Here is a 22,531-nt window from a genome sequence, read left to right as displayed (position 1 = left end):
TCATTGATAAAGAACATGAGATAGTAGAATTTATCATAACAATAGAACAGTTAAAATGACTATGTGCGCATGCTTGACCATCAACAAAATTGCAAAAATCTACATATGACAATTTACTCGGACAAATGGCAACACAATCGAACCTGCATCAAAAGGAAGTCTGATTTATATATATTTTTTATTTAACACGTATAATAGAGCTTGATGGACCCAAACAACCAATGATATTATACTCCAACATCTCTGATCCTATTGGGGGTTTTCTATTTGTATGAGTGCATGTACACGGGCTAGTGTATAGTTATTTTCAATTAGCGTTCACATGCGTGGCCAAAAGCAGGATGGGGTTGGAGCCTGTGTGGGGTCAGATGCGGGGCTTGTTGGAGAACAAAACCACACAGATGTTCATGAAATCCGACTTGGCTGTTAGCGCGAATGCCTTTCAGGCTGGAAACCCATCTCAATGCGTCCACTCGTTTTCACCATAATGTACCTGAAGCTGCTCTGTAACAATGCCACACTGCTGTTAAGTCTGACACTAACAAGTGCCAACATGGTCACTGAAGTGTTTTAACAACATGGAACCATGAGAGAAAGATAGATTTTTTCACCAGAATTTGGGAGTATTTTGCAGTCAAGTAATATAATATTAGTTTATATATCTACTGTATATATACAGTATATACACCTGTATCAGAATCAGAATCAGAATCATCAGAATCTGAATCATCTTTATTGGCCAAGTATGTAGAACACACAAGGAATTTGTCTCCGGTATAACACGCTGCATTAGTATCATCGTTATATGTATATACTGTATACCTGTATATAAACTGTATATAAACTCAACCAGTGACAAGATCCCTGGACTGTATGTTTCATCATTCACTTGCTCCGCTGTACTTTGTACTTCACTGGTGCACATATTTTTCAATAATAACTTCACCGATGTGGATACAATCTGTCCAATCGAGCTTTAACTAGCACCTAATTATGACCTGCAGGGAACTGGGGTTTTATTATAGTGGTGATAATAAAGAAGGGATTGGGACTGCAGGCAAAACAAGGTACAATGAATTTGCCCTACTTCGCTAACACATGCAAATATACGTACAGTCACACACCCTTTCATCCTACATTAAAACACATGTAATTTGTGTAAAAGTGTCACTTTTGTTGTTGTACACAGCAGAGAGGTGCCTGGGTTTATCAGTGTTTAATTGCTGTTGATTGCTATATTATTACCGCGCTTAATCTGGGTGTGGGTGGGTAATAAAAGGAGCTCCAGCAGGGATGTTCTCAATCGCAAGCAGAGTGTTAGGGCCCAGAAAAAAAAAGTCAAAGGGAGCGAGGAAGGTGAGATAAGGAGGCGTTGAAGAGGAGTGAGACAAATTAATCAAGAAACTGCAAACAGTGTGAATCGTGAGTTAGGCGTCATATGATTGATGGCTCTGTGTTCATTGGCCCCAATTCTAAACAGAGGGGGCAGGTGTGCGGAGGTGATTAGATTGCTGTACGATGTAGAGCAAGCAGTGAGGGGTGTATACTTTCACTCCCAAGCAGACACACTGTGGTCCCAATGATCTGCGCAAGAGCAAAGTGTTGACCCTGGAGAGTGAATGGAGGAGCTAACATGACACACTCACTCATGACACAAGGCTAGTAGGGATAGAATTGTCTCACATTCCGGAAGGAGGCAGAGGAAAATCAAGACAACCAGTAGGGAGAGAGTACAGGAAATTTTGAGCAATGCTAAGAAGCTGCGGTGGCTCGTCAATCGAGGGCACCAGGGCGCTGCATACCTGCCCAGCTGAATCACCTTGAAAGGGACAACAATCTCATCATGAAATATGAAAATAAACAAGACAAGAAACAGATAAATATGTGCGCTAATTTATTTCTATCTATTATCAATCTCAGCAAGTGTGAGGCATGTGAGCTACTCATGTGGTCCATAGAGGAGACCCGCGGGCACTGTGTTGGTGACCCATGCTCTATTTTGTCCATAGGTGTCACTGTGAATGTGAATGAGTGTTTGTCCATATTGCCGATGTCAGGTCACGATCATCTTGCCCATATTATTCCGTAATCTATATGTTGAAAGTGGCTTGTTCTCTTTGATGATGCAGGGATGCTGTTTTGTTTTTAAACTATAAGTGCAACAGGACCATCACCATGACAAAAGGTAAGCACACGAAGAGCTGTGGCAACTACCATAACTCATAGAGCAGCAACTTTCAAAGGTCGAGGACACAATACACCTTAATTATAAAATTTATAGAGGTAATACAGGAGAATGTGGCTGTTATCATGGCATCTAGGACAACTTCGACAATAAATGAATACTCATAGCTTTGACAAAGGCAAGGCCTTGACAGATTATTCTTTCTACTGTTAGTTATTTCGATCTCTACAACAAATTAACGCATTAGTGTTGATCATAGAGTACGTTTGGAGATCCATATTCTCTTAGCTTTACGATAGCGCCATCTTCTGGTGAACTGCTTTTATTGAGCCATTGGTTTATGGACGGCGGTAGTCGAGTTGGTAGCACGTCGACTTCACGGTGCAGAGGTACGGGATTCAATTCCAGCTTCGGCCTTCCTGTGTGAAGTTTACATGTTCTCCCCGGGCCTGCGTGGGTTTTCCCCCGGGTGCTCCGGTTTCCTCCCACATTCCAAAAACATGCATGGCAGGCTGATTGAACACTCCAAATTGTCCCTCGGTGTGAGTGTGAGCGCGGGCGTTACTGTATGTAGTGTATAGTGAGACATGTTCCACAAGTCTAGTGCGTTGAACTGTTTTGACGTGGAAACGGACACTGCTAGATGGACCTAAAAAGGGATATAATCTTAAAGAGTATCCTAAAAACTGATAGCAAGGACATCAAACAAATGCTCATGACACTAGTCATATTTCTAATTCTGGTGTACATAATTATGAAAGGTTCGAGATCCATGATTGACAGTCATGATGAAGTCGGGAAGTCATGCAACTTGTCAGAAGCAGTTATGGTTTAACTCAGTCATTACTCAACTCGGTCACACCGTAGAGAGCAAATGAATTCAATGAATGGCGGTGTTGTAACTACTTTTAACACCACAGTAGCCCGCGGGATAAAAGGAACGAAGGGCAATGATGATGAAGCAACGTTGTTACGCCAGGTGTCCTTTATGTTGTCCTTACTAAAAGCTAACAGTTGGGGGCGCGAAAGCCGCACTGATCAAGCAAATGATGGAAATAAATTGGTTAGTATTGTGGGTTCTTTCCCACATGTTCCGTTCAGGATTCCCGTTCGAACACCGGTGCCAGTGCCACTGCCGCTAATTGCATTTAGAAATTCTTCAGGCTGTGTCATACGACTTTCTTCCGCATCCTGCCAAAGACGTGCCAGATAGCACGCACAGACTACCCGGTGGCCGCGCCCCTTGTCTACTTTTTCTCATTTGTATGCGAAACGTCATCAAGGAAGGGGAGGAGGGAGGGGGCGTGAAAAGGACGTTTAAATTGCAATCCAAGCCTTCCCCCCAGCGGTACCCATTCTGCGGGAGAATTGCGACAGCAACCAAGCCAACGCTACGAGAAGCATTCCAGCCTTCACACCGAAGCATAAACGGTAAGACAAATTAAAAATCTAATGTATAAACCAGCTCGTGTTTTTAAACGGGGTTAAAAGTAAAGGTGGTTTCCGGGAATATAACGTTTAATTCAACCGGGAAATGATGTGATACACTTGTTTACATGCTTGCATGTCCTATTTATCTCTCTATCTATGTATGCAACACTGTCATGTTTCTTGTGATTTTTTTCCTGGGGCCTGTTATATATTGTACTATGCTGTAGTATATTACGAAACATGCCTTGGATGCGGTACCTACCAAGTCTCGTCAGGATCATAAAGTGAATTCCCACTTGTTGCCGACAGTGTATATATAAATGATATCCACTTCCGATGTTTATATAAGTTGCCCTGCCATCCTAGAGGGTTTTAACACAAGATTAAACTGATTGCATCGCCACAGAGGGTCATTGCGTGTTGCAGTGTTACAAAAGTGTAAAATGGAGGCGCCCCTCCTCCTTCCTCTGGCAGTGGCTTCACATTTTGAAATTCCCGTTTGACCATATGCACCTAACGCACACTATAGAGACCCGCATCATTAATCTGGACGCTACAAACATGTCATGCTGAATTTAAATGTGAATTGTTCCAATTGGTATCGAAGAGACTTTTGGTTGTTTTCCCAATACCACGATGAGAAACAGCTCTTAACGATGCTGGGAATTTCTATACCAAGACAACCGTAATAACATTGTTAAAAAGAAAAAACATCCAAAGCTAAACATTGTAACATATTTAAAGGTAGAATTCATTGCCAGTCTCATCTATTGGATGTCATTAGCTTGCACGTGTACCAATGGTCAACATTGCAGTTAAAGAATGTCAAGTGGAACGTTTGTCTGTCATTTTAGTGACATGCTGTGTTTTTATCTGTCCTCAATGCTGCGTGTTTATTTGACCGCCTGTTGACCAGTGATAGGAAAAATGCCCAAAAGCCCACCCTGGTATGCGATGATAGCTGTTTTTGTGTCATGGTTTCCTTCTTTTGTATGTATGCATGTCTTTCCTGAATTGACTATTTGTTGGAAGTCACATTCTGACATACTTCAAAGTAAGTAAAGTAAAGATAATGATTGATTGCCCGACATATTTCACCCAAAAGTATACAACAAAAGGTACTATTAAAACAGTAAGCTGTCAGTGGCAGTGTACGTCTGTGCTGAAAGTGATTAAAAGTTTTTTCGTTGAAACCCAGCACACTTCTCAGAGACAGAAAGGTCTGACATCCTTCCCTGTATATCCCGCGATTGTATGTGAACTCTCCACATTAGAGTGTAACCCTCCACATGCAACTGCTTGTAAGTAGTGAACGCTCTAGGAACCATAAATAGTATTGTGTGTGTGACGTCAGCTGGGGATAGGCTGTGCTGCACGTACACATGATCCCACACTGCCTCCCTCCACTCCTGAGAAATTACCGGTGTCTCTCTAGAGACGTTTCGAAGCAGGGAGGTCTTGTCCAGGTAGTGGTTGCTATGCAGATCTGGTGAAGTGAGAATCGATGAGAACGCTCAGCAAAAAAAAAAAAAAAAAAAAAAACCCAATGGTGACAGGTGTACACTGTTACAGTGACATTCATAACAATATGTTTCTTATTGTGATTCATAGGTTGTAAACAGTCAGTCAGAGTTACTCATATTTTGCCTTTGGCTTATCCTGAACGAGCCTTTTAGTTAGATACAATCAAGCTGCCCGTCCGTCTATTTTGTATAGAGTTTGTCCTCATTTGTGTCGAGGGTAAGCTTGGAGCCGATCCCATTCTGAAACATTCATCCATTTTCTACAGTGCTTGTCCGCATTAATATAGCGAGTGAGCTGACGCTGGCTGAGAGGGAGGCTCCACCCTCCATTGGTAGCCTGACAATCGCAGGGCACAGTTTGACGAACAAGTTAGCATTTATGCTCACATTGCACCGAGGAACAAGTTCAGGGAGAACATATACTCTCCACACAGAAAGGCCTGAAATCGAACATACTAACCACCAGGCCTCTGGGCTGCTCACGCTGTTGTTCTAAAGCACTGGCAACATGCTACAGTAACGAACAATTAAGATATAGAACATGTCCCGAAAGAATTTAAACCCCCTTGTTTGCGTTTCAGCACCACCTATGTCTATTTAGCAGATCCATTCTCACTTTTCTTTCCACAGATGGCCACCAAAGACAAACTGATCACCCAAGTGCTGAAGGAGGAGCCAGGGAGCAGCAGGAACAAGGTGACGGTGGTGGGCGTCGGCATGGTGGGCATGGCCACAGCCATGAGTGTTCTGCTCAAGGTAAGAGACAAAAAAACCCAATGTGCTTTGCAGTGGTGTTGACTTGCTATAGCTGATTATGTTTTTAAGTCAGAAGATTAACAAATGGCAACAGATGAATTCACAGGTCCGTTGTACCTCTCACCAGATATGGGACAAGTCGTCAATTGTTCCGCCTCACAGTATGCATTGCCGGCATAGATAGATGACTAAAGATAACTAATTTAGTCAAATCGGATAATTTCCCACAGCAAAAATGACGATCTCGTACTCGTTCTCACTCTTATACGTGTACCTACTGTTATTTGCTAATTAGGATCTTTGTGATGAGCTGGCGCTGGTGGACGTGATGGAAGACAAACTGAAAGGCGAAGCAATGGACCTGCAACACGGCTCCTTCTTCCTGAAAGCGCACAAGATTGTGGGGGACAAAGGTGAAAAGAGGACAACAAACCAAATGGACGAGAACAACAACTATCTGGCAATCTATAAATCGCGTGTGTTTGAATTCTCCAGACTACAGCGTGACTGCCGGCTCCAGGGTGGTCGTGGTGACTGCCGGCGCGCGTCAGCAGGAGGGAGAGAGTCGCCTCAATTTGGTGCAGCGCAACGTCAACATCTTCAAGTTTATCATCCCCAACATTGTCAAGTACAGCCCCAACTGTATCCTGATGGTTGTCTCGAACCCAGGTAAGGAAGGACACTTGAAAGACACTATTCATTCCCATTCGGAGCAATAGATAGTGTGGCTTGATCCTTCTCTGCCCTTTATGCATTTACACTTCATTGAAGAAGAAAAAACCGTGCTAGCAGGACCATTTTATATAGGATGTGTATACCACTTAAGGCAGGGATATCAAACTCATTTTTGTTGTGGGCCACATCGTAGTTACTATTTCCCTTGGAGGGCCATTCGGATTGTGAAACCATATCAAGTCAAGAATAATGGTTGATTCGACTTTTGTCTAAAGTTACTGTAAGTTTTGGTCACAAGAAAATGCTTACAATGTCTCTGTTGTTGATTACATATGCAAATTTGAAATTTTGGTACAGATGTTAGCAAGCGGCATGAAAGTTGACATGTTTGATTTGCTTTCGCAACTCTCCTCACATTCTTAAAACCGCTGAGTCAAAAGGAACCTGAATTGGGAGAAATAGTTAAGCCGATGCTGGGTCCATCGATGGGCCATCCACCACCCTGACTGAGATTTGGACCTTGAATCCCCATGTTGAAAGTCAACCGTGTTAACCACTCAGCCATCCAAGTCGGAAAAGCTTCCATTTAAAACGACTTGAGTTTTGTGTCATGTCTGATCTTTTTTTCCTACAAATTGAAACAACTGAATTCGCCAGGGGTTGTACCCAGTCAAGTCATCGTATTGTCCCTTTTCCCCTCTCAGTGGACATCTTAACCTACGTTGCTTGGAAGCTGAGCGGTTTCCCCCGTCACCGCGTCATTGGCTCTGGAACCAACCTGGACACGGCCCGCTTCCGTCACCTCATGGGAGAGAAACTATCCCTCCACCCTTCAAGCTGCCACGGCTGGATCATCGGAGAGCACGGGGACTCCAGTGGTATGTGGCTCCTCACTATAAATAAAATGGGAGCCGATATACGGGCGCAACTTAAATTTAGCATCCTGTGAGTGGCCAGAAATTAAACTTGACATTATCTGAGGTAATTGGCTTCTCTTAGTGCCTGTGTGGAGTGGCGTGAATGTGGCCGGCGTCAGTCTTCAGGAGCTCAATCCTAAAATGGGGGCTCAAGGAGATAGCGAAGACTGGAAGGCGGTGCACAGAATGGTGGTTGATGGGTGAGTAGTTTTTGTCACAACCTTGCAAAGCAACTCATCATGTACTTGCATTTCCCCCCGTTTCTCTATGCAATAGCGGGAAGGTAAAATTCAAAGTCCACAATTGAAATCAGAGTCGCTGACCATCCCGAGTGAGGAATTTGAACATGGTGCAAAGCCAACAGGCAGGTAGTTGTACAGCGTAGCACTACTGCATGTACTTATACCAGGGTTGGGCAAACATTTGTACCCCTCGGCCACATTAGAGTTTTAAACTGACGCGTATGCCAGGTCGTTCATTGATAAGGTAAAAAAAAAAGTGAATGTTTGTAAAATGCTTTGTAAATGATTGATGGCTGGTGTACAGAACAGAGTGGCTGCATTTTCCCCACCCCTATGTTAATACAGTCACGACTGTATATCAGCACTTGTATTGTACATAACAACTCATTCATTCATTCATTCATCTTCCGAGCCGCTTGATCCTCACTAGGGTCGCGGGGGGTGCTGGAGCCTATCCCAGCTGTCCTCGGGCAGTAGGCGGGGGACACCCTGAATCGGTTGCCAGCCAATTCGCAGGGCACACAGAAACGAACAACCATTCACACTCACACTCACACCTAGGGACAATTTAGAGTGCCCAATCAGCCTGCCACGCATGTTTTTGGAATGTGGGAGGAAACCGGAGCACCCGGAGAAAACCCACGCAGGCCCGGGGAGAACATGCAAACTCCGCACAGGGAGGCCGGAGATGGAATCGAACCTGGTACCTCTGCACTGTGAAGCCGACGTGCTAATCACCGGACTACCGGGCCGCCTCATAACAACTCAGTTCAACTTAATTTCTTTTACGGAGTAATTTAAAAACAACGGCAGCTGAAACAACGTGCTGTACCTATAAATCAAATAGAAGACAGATGAACATAACATAATTCACAAGCAATAAAACAATCACAGTAGAAACAATAGAAAGAAATGGCGGAGTCTCCTGTTGTGTTGAAAGCCAAGAAATATTTTATTTTAAAGCGAGTTTGCCTCTTAATGTCATTGTTGTATGAAGGAGGGTCAGTGCAGACACGACGACATAGCCATTGTGTATTAAAGGCTTTTAGTTTGTCCTCCTGCCTTATGCCCGAGTGCCTGGATCCACTTTTTCATCGTTGTATTTGGACAGTGAAAGGGCTTGTCCTATGTGTAGTGGGAGGTCAACAAACTCTATCCCCTCTGAGCTTCTGCTTAAACTTTAGTATCTCCACAACCAACTGCCAACGTTCAGATTGCAGCAATAGGTTCGTTTTATGATGCAATGTCCAAACCTAAATGTGACTTTTCTGCCTCACACGTAGTGTTCTTATGGCAGGACAATAGGCTTCCTGATCTGAGATTAGAGGCAATAATACCATATCAACATCACGTTATCAACACTGCTCATATGAAAAAAGTCAGCATTTCAAAATGTGCAAAATTGCGTCACATCCTGACAATGTGTGCGTGTGCTGCAGGGCCTATGAGGTGATCCGGCTGAAGGGTTATACTTCATGGGCCATCGGGATGTCTGTGGCTGACCTGGTGGCGAGCATCACCAAAAACATGCACAAAGTTCACCCCGTGTCCACACTCATCAAGGTAAGGACACTTCATTAGGTACACGATCAAACAAGCTCTTGCACAAGAGCTGTTTTTGTGCACCCATTCAATCAATAAAAGTGGCGACGATCCTCGCGTGGGTTCTTATAGGATTGTGAGAAATATGTCACAATTAATGCGTGTGTTGTTCGGCAGGGGATGTACGGCGTGCAAGAGGAGGTCTTCCTGAGCGTCCCTTGCGTCCTGGGCAACATGGGCCTGTCGGACGTCATCAACATGACCCTGAAGCCCGAGGAGCAGCAGCAGCTTGTGAAAAGCGCCGAGACGCTGTGGGCCGTCCAGAAGGAGCTCATTCTGTGAACAGCGCAGCGCCCCGTAGTTCGTGGCCACCTCGACCCCAAACTAAACATCACAAAACACTGCATTAAGCCCAAGCGACTCCCTTGTATTTTCTGTGTCCCACTGTGGCAAATGGCCTCCACGAAGACCACAAAAAGTTACTTTCAGATATTAACCAAGAATAGGTGTCGTCGGTTCTCATCATTGTACGTCTAACCAGAAACACTCACAACTATTTAGCTGTTAGCATCAGCTTGTGTTGACATTTGGGAATGTTTGTCTAAAATCCTACAAGTACGCTGTTACTGTGCACTGTTATGGCTTCTTTCACACACTCCTTGTCTGCTTTGTGTAATGGTTGTAATGTCTGTTTTTTTGTTCACGCGTCAGTGTGTTGTTTTTTTTTTTTTTTTTTTTTAAGTCTGATAGAGACATTCCATTCTCAGTGGGGTCAGGCTTCCTGTCCAACTGATGTCATAGTAATCCAAGGTCTTCTCCACACATGACCACAAGTGCACTGATAAGTCAAGAGAAATTCACTCCGCTCCTTGTATGGGTCGGGATGCTCCTGAATGGAAATCAACATATGTTCTTTGCACAACCTAATCTTCTGGAAGAGAATTGTATTTATTTTCCCCACATAAACTCTAAAGGACATTAACAAAGTCTAATGGTGTTATTTCATCTACACCCGTTACTGCAGATGACCGATAATTGTTTTGTTTGTTTCAAAATGTTTCAAGTATTTATCATAACGAATCACTGTAGCTGGACATATTTTTATGTACTGCAGCATCAAATAAAGCCAAGATACGGAAACTAGACCTCTGCCTGTTCACTGTAATTTGATTGATAACAAGAAGTTTGTATGCCAGGGTAACAATAGAAATTCCTGTTCACATAGTACATGTTTTTTGCAGTATGACTTTCAAAGGTTACAGCCAACTATGAAGTATGGTCAAGACTGGAAAACATAATTTGAAGACTTTAAATTGTCTTCTGGTGTGAACGACAACGTGAAACCATGTCTATGTGCGCTACAAGACCAATGAGGTCAAGCACTGACGAACAGCGATTCCCAACCCAGGGTTGCCGGACAGAATTAATTTTATGAGATGTTACCCGGTGTGTTGTGTGAAATTATCCAATTTATTAACAGATAATTATTTAATTGACAAGAAATCTTCACCAAAGCCAGCGACATGGCAGGCAGAACATGTTTTTGTGACATGAGCAATTCAGTTTGAGTCGACTTAAATTCATAGAGCGTAGAAAGGCGTAGTCACCGTGACCTGCTGAAGCGCAAATAAAAATCTTGTTGATTTGCCATCAAATCAGTCTTTAATTTGAACGGATTTACATAAATCTACAGATACAAAAGATGATCTATGGTTTAATTGGAAACAAATAATAACAGCAGATACTCTATGATACATTTCAAAGTGCATTTAGTAGAAGGCTAAGTTAAATGAGAGGTGTTGTCATAACTTAACATCTGATTAGTATAATAGGCTCTTCTGTACCCTATAACACTCAAAAACCTTTACAAAAAATGGTTTATAGAGAGAGAACTAACTTCTCAGCAGAAACAACAGAGTGGACAGTAAAAATAAAAAATAGTGAATATACTTTGTAAAAATGTCCTCAAGAGAGATACTGTACAGAGTAGAAGAGCTCCTGTACACGATTGGTTAATGCAGCTGAACACTCAAATGTGAGGGCTAACCTGAGCAGCTGACACACACAATGAAAGTGGAAAGAGAGGCCAAACATGAGTGAGAAACAAAACAGGTTCATGGTTTAAAGCATATCCATAATAGAAAAAAGCCTTCTAAATGTGGCTCAGGCTGCACACAGCACTAAATCAAGGGTCTTCTTAAGGTTAACCACTTTGGGTATTTATATCGGAGCTTAACCTTTTCAAGACTTTGGGTGTCTCAACCGCGAGCCCCCCGAAATTTTGTGCTTACTCAACAAACAAGGCTGCCTGGCTAATAGATAGCCTCCATTACACATACATCAATGGTGTCATTACATGCGTGTTGGGGGAAATCTCTCAAGCATTTGGTTTAATCCAGTTCACGACGACAAATCTTAGGAGTGTTTAAACAACCTCTGTGGTCCATAAAAGATGGGAAACGACACAGAGGGAGAAGAAAGAGAACCACGGGGCCTGAAATCATGTCTGCGTCTTACTCAGTAGAGGTCGCTGAGGCCGGCGGTCTTGCGGGCTTTCTGCATGAGGGCGCGGAGCTGGAACTGCTTTCTGGACAGAACGCGTACGTGCTGCAATAAGAGAGGAAAAGAATCAACACTGATAGACCCGTACACACAAAACACTGTGGACTATGTGTCAGTATCTCCAAATTGTGTTGAAATGGCCACCTTGAGAAAAACCTCCAGGTCTATGACCCCCCTGCGGAGGGCCTCTCCCAGATAGAAGATGGTGTCCTCGATGGCGTTCTCCTCAGCGTACAGATTCAGGATCTGTTTGTACAGGGGGGCCGTCGGAACAATGATGTCATCAATGTCATTGTTCTCCGACTGGTTCTCCATCTTCTCCAGGGCCTCGGTCAGCTCCTCGTCCTTGCGCTTCAGCAACTCGATGTTCCTGTCGACGTCAGCCTGGTCCAAAAATATTTGGTTGGATGTTAGAACCGCCGACTGAAAAGTACAGTGAAAGCCCTTCCAGACCCACCCACTACAGGTGAAAATATGGAATGGTAAACTTTTCACAATGACGTCACGCGCACATCTGGGTGGTAAGACTGACTTTTCCGAAGGCACCACCCAAAAACAAACTCTTCTACGCCATTTGACCAAGGCAGAACAATTGAGGAAACGGGATCAAAGGTAGTCCCCGTAATTTACATTTTAAAAAGCAAACTGATTCAATAATAGTTGCGTTCACAGATGTATCAATAATGACAAACAGCGCATTTCTGGGAAAAACTGTATATATACAAAAAATAAGATTACCACTTCCTGGTCCAGTCGGGAGATCATGTCCTCCAGTTTCTGGTGGCCCTTCTTGAGGTCTTCTTCTGTTCGCTTGAGGGCATCCAACTCTGCCTGAGCCCTGTCCATTTCCTCTTTCATCCTCCAGCGAAGCTTGTCACTAACAGCTGAGATCAACGAGGCACGGATCGTGTCTTCGCCGATGGTGCCATCTCTGTTGGAACCTAAACAAAGTAGCACTCATTTTAAACCAGTCCCGTTTACTTCAAATGTTTTCTGTCGCCTCCCTTTTTTTTCTCCACTTTGGAGTTCCATTGTCAGGAAAAAAAAGCAGCTTTGATTAGTCAACATACTGCATGATGTTTGTGCACCTCACAAGACCTCATTTCAAATGAAAAAGGCTATTTGGTGTTTTCATGTCACATTTTTCAATACATTTATCTCTGAATGGTATCCAGTTTTAGAAGGACATTATGAAAAGAGAAGACAAATACAAATTGGAAACATATGAGATGTGGACTCCAAGCAGTGGCTCTGTCCAGAAAAGATAAATACATTTGACTTAACAATTTTAGGAAAAATGCTAAATCAACGACTTTTGCAAATGTAAAAACTGGTGTGCTGGTTTGAAGAAAGGCCTTTTCTTTTGCCTGCGAGAACATACTTGCCCCAACACCTCACATTTTTAGCCTCTTGTTTCTCTTCAATCTTCAACGTCTTTTTTTTTTTTCCCCTGGTTATCGGGATTTCTCATGATGCCTCTCACAGGTCAATTTCGGCACTATGCCAAGTCTGGCTTGGTCAATTCAAGTCCGCTTACACTTGAAAATCTTAACTCATCACATAGGGTCTTGTGATGCATTACTTTGATTTTTTTCTTAAATAGATGGAAAAAAAGGTGGGTTCCATCAACCCATTTATGAAAGCATGTGAAATATACATTCTTTCTCATACATTGTCACCACAATAGGACCCCACACACAAAGAATCATCCTAAGCACAGACAAGTATCTTTGGGGTCAAAACTACATTATGTACAGTCCAGTTTTGAATCCGCACTACAAATGTCAGAGCTGACCCGTATTTCCCCTCCACGACTAAATATAGGCGACCACCAAAAGTCCTCCAGATGGCAGACAGTCCACTGGCGTTTCACTACTGCTTCCAAACAGCTGATCACAGGTCAGTCTTTGTGTGGAGTTACTTTGACCTCCGCAAATATTGCGCACATAAGCATTGAGGAATCGCTTCCTTCGACTCCAGGCTCACACTGTGCGCCCCGTTGGCCTTTCTTGCTCCCAACTCTAGTTACATCAGATGACCTTTCGCTGTCGGTTCAGCATGCCACCAAAGTCAGGCTCAGGGTGAGAGGGTTTCACAAAGAAGGTCACATGCCTGAATTGCGCTTAACTCCCCCGTACGATGGAGAAGCATGATTTCATTTGATCGGTGTCATCATAAATCATTTAGAGTCCCCTCCCAAGCCTAAGACATGAAATTAACTCCACCCTGCTTCACAGATGAACTTATGTGCTTTGGACCACAGGGGATTTTGCAAAGAACTATCGAGGTGAGCCACAAACATTTTGGAATATAGACGACATAAGTGATGGAAACATTTGCTTTATGATCCCAAACACACAAGCTCATCTGTGAAGCACAAATTATACAGTCAAGGCCTGGGCTAGGACGGCTGCTTCTGGGAACATACTCAACATGCCCGTTTTGAGGATTCAACTCATGATGGTAACAGCAAAATGGATTCTGAAGTTTACAAAAGCATGGGTTATGCCAACAGACATTAAATGTTATTCGCTTTAAGTTACCGGTAACTTAAAAATGCTTGTTCTAATACTTTTGCTCTCTTACATAGTGGCTTCAAACAAAAGGTGGATCTGTCCTGAGTTTTTAACCCATTTGGATGTGCATTGTTAAGACCATGGGGTAAAAGATGGAATTTTCAACAAACATATCCTCAGCAAAAACTCATTGAGTTGTATTTTTGTGCGCTTTTCATAAAATAATTACTGGGTATACACTGTCTTAACGAACTTGGCTAAATAGTATAAAAGCATAGTATAAGTAGCGGGGGAAAATGTGTTACCCGGCAACAGTCGACCAATAAAATGAATGAGTAGTACACAGGGGTCCAATGAAATTTTATGATTACCGGTAATCACACCGTCCTTATTTCAGTCTTTCTTCTCACCCTGATCAACATGGAGAATCAACACTATTGTCATAATGAGAAATGTGTATGTTGTTGAATTTGACATAACAATAGAATTAGAATCTTTATGGTCATCACACAGTATACCATGTGTGTCTTGATGAGAGATGTTAAACCTAATACATACCCACTGTGGAAACGGGAGTCTGGGCGGTGTAGTGTGTCGGACCAGAAGTAGCTGGGTAAGAGTTGCCCCCTGGGTACTGGTAACCTGGGTAGCCTCTGCAAGAGAAGTAAAGTAATACTTAGTAATCATACTGGGGCATTTTGTAACATTGGATACAACATAAATGGTGAGAAGTAATAAAAAAGCTCCTGCCACAGAGCACACTTGTCAAACTAGTGTATGCCCATGATTGTGAAACATCTTACCCCGCATTAGGACTTGGGCCATAAGGTGAAACTGCAGGCATGCCAGGTACGTAAGAAGCTGATGTAACAGGAAGAGTACACACAATTACATCATCTGAGTGCCTGCTTTTTAATACTTTTTCATAGTGCTCTGCTGTAGGGCTAGGGCGCCACCTGGTGTTAAACTGGATAACAAAATACAGTCACCACTCACGATTCGGAGGTCCAGCAGCTTGGAAAGCCTGATAAGGTGCTTGTGTGGTTGGGCGAGAAAACACTGGCGGCTCATCTCCGAACACTACGATCATAACCTGGATGAGACCATACAGGTCTGAGTGTGGCTGGAAAAAAAGGAGGTGGTGAAAAATCCTCTCAAAAAAATTACAATGAAAAAAATTAACAAGAACAAACATCCAGCAAGTAATATCAGTTTCATAAACATGGGACCTGCCTTTTGAAGGAACATAACGTAGGATATGTTATAAACACAAATTTAAGATTGCAATGAGGAGTACGGCCGTGATTATTGAAAATCCAAATTCACTTTTTCCAGGCTCTGAGGAGACCCTGACAGCATGACTTTTACAACTCTTCCAGAAAAACACTTATGCCCATTTCTTCACTATTTCGTAAAAGGCAAATCTCTGTAGTGTCTTGTGTGTACACTGCATAATGAAACCATCATTCTCAGAAGTTTTATTGCATGTACACAGATGACAATGTGTGTCTACACAACCATGTATTCGCAATCAACCTCAATTTTATGTTTCCATCAATGTGTCCAATAAGGCCAGAATTCCAGCCCTAGTGGCTTAAAAAAAACGTTTGCAAATGAGGCCTCTATTGCTAACAGACTTACATGCTTCCACTCATGTAGATAGGGTAGGTAGATTTTTCCATTGGCATCAATATGTTTACCAGTTTTGATCATCATGGTGCTGGTTGGTTTAACAAAACAAATTGGTGGGTTGAAGGGATACGTGTCCAGCAACCAAAGACACACTGGGATGTTGTAGACGTTGCCTAAGTGGAAACACACATACGTTACCAAATCCAGGCATATATTGATCTACCATCTCCTCTAAACGACATACTAAAAGCCATTTTTCTCATTTGTTAACATGCAGCACGCCAGCATAAAGCTGACAAATGTTTCAGCGACTGGCATAGGATGCTCTTCAAATGACTAAAGAGAATAATGAATCACAATTTTAACATTGATGTCCAAAACACAAACAAGAACATTGTAGGTACCTCTATAGCTTACAGGGACTGTTCCTGTTAAACTCATCAGGTCCCTTGTAGAGCCATCGTTGAACACTGAAAAGCAAGTTGAGCCGGTGAGGAAAAGAAACTAATCCCATCTACTATGGTATCGCACAGAGGTGCCCAACTAGTCGATTGCAATCGACTAGTAGCTCGTGAACTGGTCCCAAGTCGATCGCTGGGGGTCTAGGGGAAAATCGATTTAAAAAAAGTGTGTCTGTGTGCTTGTGATTCATAGTCTATATCTTTGTGTTGTGGGCCATTATGGCTATTGCTCATCATGGCATGCGTGTGTGGACATGTGCACATGCAGCAGCGGGTCGATCGCGAGAGGTCAGTTGCTTGAAAAGTTGATCTTCAGTCAAAAAATGTTGGGCACCCCTGGTACATAGTATATTGAGTCACCCAAGAATGAAGTACTATGGAACCTTTATTGGTGAACAACACTGAGGTTGAACAATTTAGATTTTTGACTCACAGTGGTGCGTGTGCAACTTTCGGCTCGTGTTTGAATTTACAGGTTCCTATGAATATAAAGATTGAAAAGAATATACTATTACCATAGCCATCCATTACGGGCTTCAGGTCTTTGTAATGAGAGATGACGTTGGTGATTTCTCGAACAGACAGGTCCCTGTATTTGTATTGCTGGAATATAACAAAAAAATAATAACAAAGAGGAGTGATACAATGAATGTATTTCCGAGTTTGTATATTAACAGAAACGCCTCGAGAAGAAAGGTTTGACAAGTTAGTCATTCGTTTATTGTAACGGGAAATCTGCATTTCCTACAGCGTTTAAACAATCTGAGCTTGCTTAACAAAAGCGAAGAGTATTTGTTTTGGACGGAAAAGAATGAGGCTGGAAATACAACGTTCACCAACCAATATCTAAATGATCAGTTATGTAAGAATACTGATGACGAGTAAAAAAAAGTAGAACATATTTCAGTGCACAATAGCACACAATAGTCTTAACTGCACACTAGTTCCTTACAACGTAGTTAAGACGGAACAAGCCGAAGAGAGGCTTTAAAAGTTGGAAAAAGTCATTTAGTGTTTTAAATGGGTATGTTAAATAATGTTAGCACATCGGAAAATACACGTAGCAATGTCAACAGCGTATACTGACGACACTGATCAAATGAGTGAGATACAGACAACTTAGAACACATGTTTCGAATTTGCCATACCAGGAAATAGCAAATCTACTGTGCTGTCTGTCGTGTTACGTTTCGTTTATGTTAGCCATCATGCAAACAACTTAGGATACTCAGCAAGACTGGTTTTACCTTCAACATTTTCTTCAAGGCGACTTCGTTGACAACCGCCATCGTGTCCTAGTTGGATGTCTTTCAGGAAAATTGAGTATAATGTGGGACAATGAGACAATATGAAGCTCGCTGGTACGAATTCCGTAAATGCTAGGCTAAAGTTAGCACAGCCGTGAGTGAGACGGACTACCCACACAAAAATCGGGCTATTTGGAATAAAACGTTCAGCTGAACAGTTTAGTCTGGTCTTGTTATCTCAGATCGAAACAGTACACGTATGGCTAATGGTAAACTGACTGCTCGGTACAAACGACATATGCCTTAACACAAATACAAGACTAACAAACAAATCGAATTTCCGTTACTACTCCTGACATTTCCGGGGCAACCAATGACGTAATGGTAAGTTGAAAACTTTATTAGTAAAACATATTGATACAACGTTAACTGTTCGGGAATACACAACAGAAATTAAAGGCCAAATGTGAAGTAAAGTTGGCCAACCATGTTTTTGAGTAATATCAGTGGCTGAACAATTATAAGCATAATTCCGTTATTTTTTTAACGCAACCCTTCCAGATTCTTTGTTTAACCCGTAGCAACGCCCTTGACAACGAAAATGCTTTTCTTCGGCAATCTTCGGAAATGACGTCACACGGAGATATTGCGAGGGAAGTCCTTCCATTGAACATCATTGTTGCATTGCTTGTTAGTAAGATCCCACGGCGGTGTGTGGCGATGTGTTTGTTGTTCGCAATCGACAGAAAAGTTGTCCCAGTGGCCAAAGGATAGCAGGGCACTTAAATGGACATCTTTTTCTGGACAACACAAATGGCCTTTTTTGTGGTTGCGGGTGGGGGGTTCATAAATAACACAACCCAGAGAAATGAAAATAAAACCAGAGTGATTAAGTTATTTACGATTATACTGGGGAAGGAGAAATTACTTTTTTGTTTGTTTATTTTGTCTACACCCACTGGTGCAAAATTCTAAATAAAAGTACAGTTTGGCTGTTTCATATGGGGAGGGGGACGAGAGGTGGGGAAGTAGACTTTTATTTCCAAAAATCAGAGGTTAGAAGTCATGTGTGATATTGACTATGTTAATGTATGTGTATATAGGCCATACATCTCAATGTTGCTAAAATTTACATTGTAAATCATTTATAAAATGAAAAAAAGTGACATGAATCAAACAAATACAGTAATCAATCATGTTGATGTGATACCGTGCATAATATATGTTTCGCAAGTGAGAAACAATTTTGAAATCAACTAACAGCTGGTTTCATTTCCTTGAAGAACAGATTGGCCATCTTCTGTTGATAAAGTCACGTACAAACTACCGTCCGGCCGAGAAAGCACCTGTGACTGTTTGTGGAACTGGAGCGAACCTAAAAAAGGTGTTGAGGACAGGTACCGGTAAGTCCAAAGTTTACTGATAGAATCATACACAATCTCACACTTGATCAGACATGCCCCAGTTATTCCTTTGCGGACTGTTTGTCTAGGAGACTTTCTTGATCATTTTTTTTTCTTATTCACTACAAACATATTACAAGACATGAACATGTTGTTTGTTTTTTGTGACCATATTGTCATGTTGAGGCTGATTAGTGTACAAAGTGGGTCAGAAAGGTTTCAGGACTGGTGTCAGAAAAGATACTGTCATATCTTAAGCTACAAACTACATTTTTTTCTCTTTGAAGTCATCTTCCTGGAGTTGAATACACTTTCCAGAGCAATAAGCATGTTTTAGAATGTGGGAGCAAGCATGAATACATGGAGAAAAACCACCCACGGTATGCGTCAGGAAAAATTCAAGAGTCAAACACAGAGGGGCTCTATTTTCATACCTAGTGCAACGTTGAGCATGGTGCACTGAACTCTGCGTGGAGGCGGGCAAGATAAATTTTTGGTGTTGGGTCTGTGTGCCACCTTGACCCCCGGATGTTTGCACAGAGCAGAATTTGTTTAATACACCAAAACCGCATGATATACTTCCTGCTGTAATAGTTCGAGTTGTGGTTCTAGCGGGCGTAGAATTTAGTCTACTTTGAGCGGCCAAATTGCCAAGTGTACTGGGAGCATGTCAAAGGAAACAACCTCAGTACGCCAGAGCGCCCACTTCGGGGAAGAGTGGTCTGCCAAATTCTCAAGCAGGCAAAATAAGGCTTGCACTGACAAGGTAATCAAGATGCGGGAGTTCTTATGCTCAAGCACATCTGCACCATCTACAAATATAGAGCCCAAATATAGAGAGTCACTGTGCTGCACTTTTGCCCCATAGAAGAGGAAACACAGCGAAGTGAAGATCCTGACTCCTGGTTTTATCTTTCTGGTTGTCATGCATTTTTGCTCAGACACATCGTATATGTTATGTGATATTAACTTACAGGATGCTTGTGCAGGCTGAAGATGAGGCTGCATACAGATGGGAGGGTGGTCTCCAAACGTGGCAACCATCACCTGCAGGAGGCTCACCAGGTCACACTTCCCCTGAGTGAGCCATGGAAGGGTCAGTGTATGTTATGCAAAGCTGTTAAACTCTTGCATCTGCTGCTCACCTGCTTCCACTCCTGCAAGTATGGCAGCAGGATGTCCCCATTGCTGGAGACGTAGTTTCCCCGCAGGATCATCATCTCCCACGTGGGCTTGACATAGCAGATGGGGGCCGACTGAGGGTAGCTCTCCTCAAGCCACACACATATGGGGATGTTGTAACTCATATCTAACATAGCGTCAAATACAGTGAGAATATTTGTAAACACTTGTGAAATGCTTAGTTGTGTGGACGTAACGACAATTGCCCCTCACATAAAATGTTAAATCATTACCTTTAAAAAGGATGGGGATAGTTCCTGTAAGACTCATCAAGACCTTTGTGGTTCCGTCGTTGTAAGCTGTACAAAACAAACATGACTGTTGTACTTTTTATAAGCCACAATTATCAAAAATTATCTTTTTTTTTTGTGAGTTTCTTACTGTATTTATCCACCGATGGAACAAGGTCTTTGAAATGGATCAGTGCAACATGTATTTCTTGGGCCACATGGTTACGAAGGTATGTCTATGCAATGGAAATGAACATACACACAACACCCAAATGGCTATTCCACACTGAAAAAAAAAATCTTTGGATTTACTTAATTTGAACATGTTCATCGGTTGCACATGATTCAAGTGTGGAAAACCTATGCCGTTTTCCTGTGCTTAAAAAACAAACAAACACAAATGATCTGTAATAGTTGAACACATTTTAATCACGTGCAAATGAAAATCAAGTATTTTCTTTTTTCTTTTCAGTTCAGTTAAGCGATAACATGTCAATATGAGGATCAGTATCTTATGTATATTATCTATTTATGTTCAGATACAATACATGCTGATTTATATAGCGCTTTCACAACAGTGGCAGCTGTAACAAAGTGCTTAACAAAACAGTTAACATAAAGTAAAATAATAACGTATACATACATACAGTATATTATATTCCCTTACCTTCGGCAGCATTTTCTTTATGCCGTTATTGCAGGATGTCATAATTGTTGTGTGTCTAAAACCAGAAATTTGTCTTTCCTTTTAAGATCACCAACACCCACTAACGTTTGAGGGGGGGTTTCCGTGTCTTTACGGACAAGCACACAACTTTATGACCCCCTAAAAGCCAATAAGAGAGTGGCATCATGATAGTACAATCACGTGACTTCCAAACCATCATATAATAATTAGGCTGCATGGCTCAAACAAACATCTTTCTTCTATGACCCATTAAATGAACACATATTTGTTTCATGACACGCCTGTTGTCGGCAAACAGACATGCATTTTAAATAATCTGTTTTTAACAACTTATGAACAATTGTGGGTAAACTCCTAATTCTACACAAACTTCAAAATGATAAATTAGTTGCGCACTCAAGTTGGCCCAGCATGTCATCTATTTTTCCCCCTTTGGCTTTTGAGTGCACTGTAATTCTGAAACCACTCATCAGTGACTTACCGACACAGGCATTTCTCATTCTTATTTATTTGGATGGTAGATTTGTTCTCAAGAGTTACCCTACTGTATGCAATGAAGTTTTTAAATTTGAATATTCATTCATATACAGTAGAAGTGTGCCGATGCACTCGTACCATGTGTGGTCCTTGAGTGCAAAACTCAAGAGCAAATAGCTGTACACAACAGCAAAATTAATACCCACACGGGTATACTGATCAATAGTACAGATTTGTGAAAAAATATTCAATGTACCAGATTTTTACAAAGGCGGTTTCTGCCCCACACCAGCGAGGAGATGGAATGTGAAAGCTTTTGATAAAGTGAAACTCTTTGGCTTGGCCTGTAAAAGTGGATTGTGACAACGTGGCTTCCTTGTGGAACAACAAAAAGCCGTCTGTAATCGCTTATAGTTATGTTGAGTGTGATGTTAAGTGTGTCAAGTCATTTTGGCATTATAAAAATTGCTGTGGTGTTTTGTTTCACTCTGCAAAAGCAGTCAGTATATTGGCAGCATGGTGGGCGCCTGGTTAGCACGCTCAGCGACTGGTTATCACGTTAGGCAACTGGTTAGCATGTCTGGCGACTGGTTAACACGTCCACCTCACAGTGTAGATGAAGGGTTTAATTACGGCTCCGGCCTTCCTGTGTGGAGTTTGTATGTTCTCCCTGTGCCTGAGTGGGTTGTCTCCGGGCACTCTGATTTCCTTTTACATTCCAAAAACATGCATCGCAGGCTATTGGAACACTCCAAATTGTACCTTTGTGTGATTGTGAGGGCGAATTATTATTTTTGTCTGTGTGTGCTCTGCGATTGGCTGGCAACCAGTTGCGGGTGTACATGTTAAAGTAGCACACATT

The 22,531-nt window shown here is 42.2% G+C and overlaps 3 protein-coding genes across 3 annotated transcripts; 1 reads left to right on the top strand and 2 right to left on the bottom strand.

Moving 5' to 3' along the window:
• The first annotated feature begins 3,442 nt into the window (after positions 1 to 3,442).
• Positions 3,443 to 10,003, top strand: ldha (lactate dehydrogenase A4). The gene is made up of 8 exons (XM_052060124.1): positions 3,443 to 3,616; positions 5,770 to 5,895; positions 6,191 to 6,308; positions 6,391 to 6,564; positions 7,275 to 7,448; positions 7,570 to 7,687; positions 9,169 to 9,292; positions 9,449 to 10,003. Exons 2-8 carry the CDS (start codon positions 5,770 to 5,772, stop codon positions 9,611 to 9,613), a joined length of 999 nt encoding a protein of 332 aa, XP_051916084.1. The 5' UTR covers positions 3,443 to 3,616; the 3' UTR covers positions 9,614 to 10,003.
• Positions 10,004 to 10,031: 28 nt separating this feature from the next.
• On the bottom strand, positions 10,032 to 18,065 carry tsg101a (tumor susceptibility 101a). The gene is made up of 10 exons (XM_052060107.1): positions 17,690 to 18,065; positions 16,958 to 17,045; positions 16,386 to 16,451; positions 15,991 to 16,154; positions 15,346 to 15,472; positions 15,153 to 15,210; positions 14,908 to 15,002; positions 12,572 to 12,774; positions 11,978 to 12,217; positions 10,032 to 11,878 (listed from the first exon to the last, which is right to left on the bottom strand). Exons 1-10 carry the CDS (start codon positions 17,729 to 17,731, stop codon positions 11,789 to 11,791), a joined length of 1,173 nt encoding a protein of 390 aa, XP_051916067.1. The 5' UTR covers positions 17,732 to 18,065; the 3' UTR covers positions 10,032 to 11,788.
• A 419-nt stretch (positions 18,066 to 18,484) lies between these two features.
• On the bottom strand, positions 18,485 to 22,421 carry zgc:123278 (uncharacterized protein LOC641569 homolog). The gene is made up of 6 exons (XM_052060137.1): positions 21,172 to 22,421; positions 20,656 to 20,740; positions 20,508 to 20,573; positions 20,238 to 20,401; positions 20,067 to 20,169; positions 18,485 to 19,064 (listed from the first exon to the last, which is right to left on the bottom strand). The coding sequence occupies exons 1-6, from the start codon at positions 21,211 to 21,213 to the stop codon at positions 18,946 to 18,948; spliced, it is 579 nt and encodes a 192-aa protein (XP_051916097.1). The 5' UTR covers positions 21,214 to 22,421; the 3' UTR covers positions 18,485 to 18,945.
• Between the last annotated feature and the right edge of the window lie 110 nt (positions 22,422 to 22,531).

This window comes from Hippocampus zosterae, chromosome 3 (genome assembly GCF_025434085.1).
Source record: "Hippocampus zosterae strain Florida chromosome 3, ASM2543408v3, whole genome shotgun sequence".
In the NCBI taxonomy this organism is placed as follows: Eukaryota; Metazoa; Chordata; class Actinopteri; order Syngnathiformes; family Syngnathidae; genus Hippocampus; species Hippocampus zosterae.
This window is presented reverse-complemented; position numbering and strand designations above follow the sequence as displayed.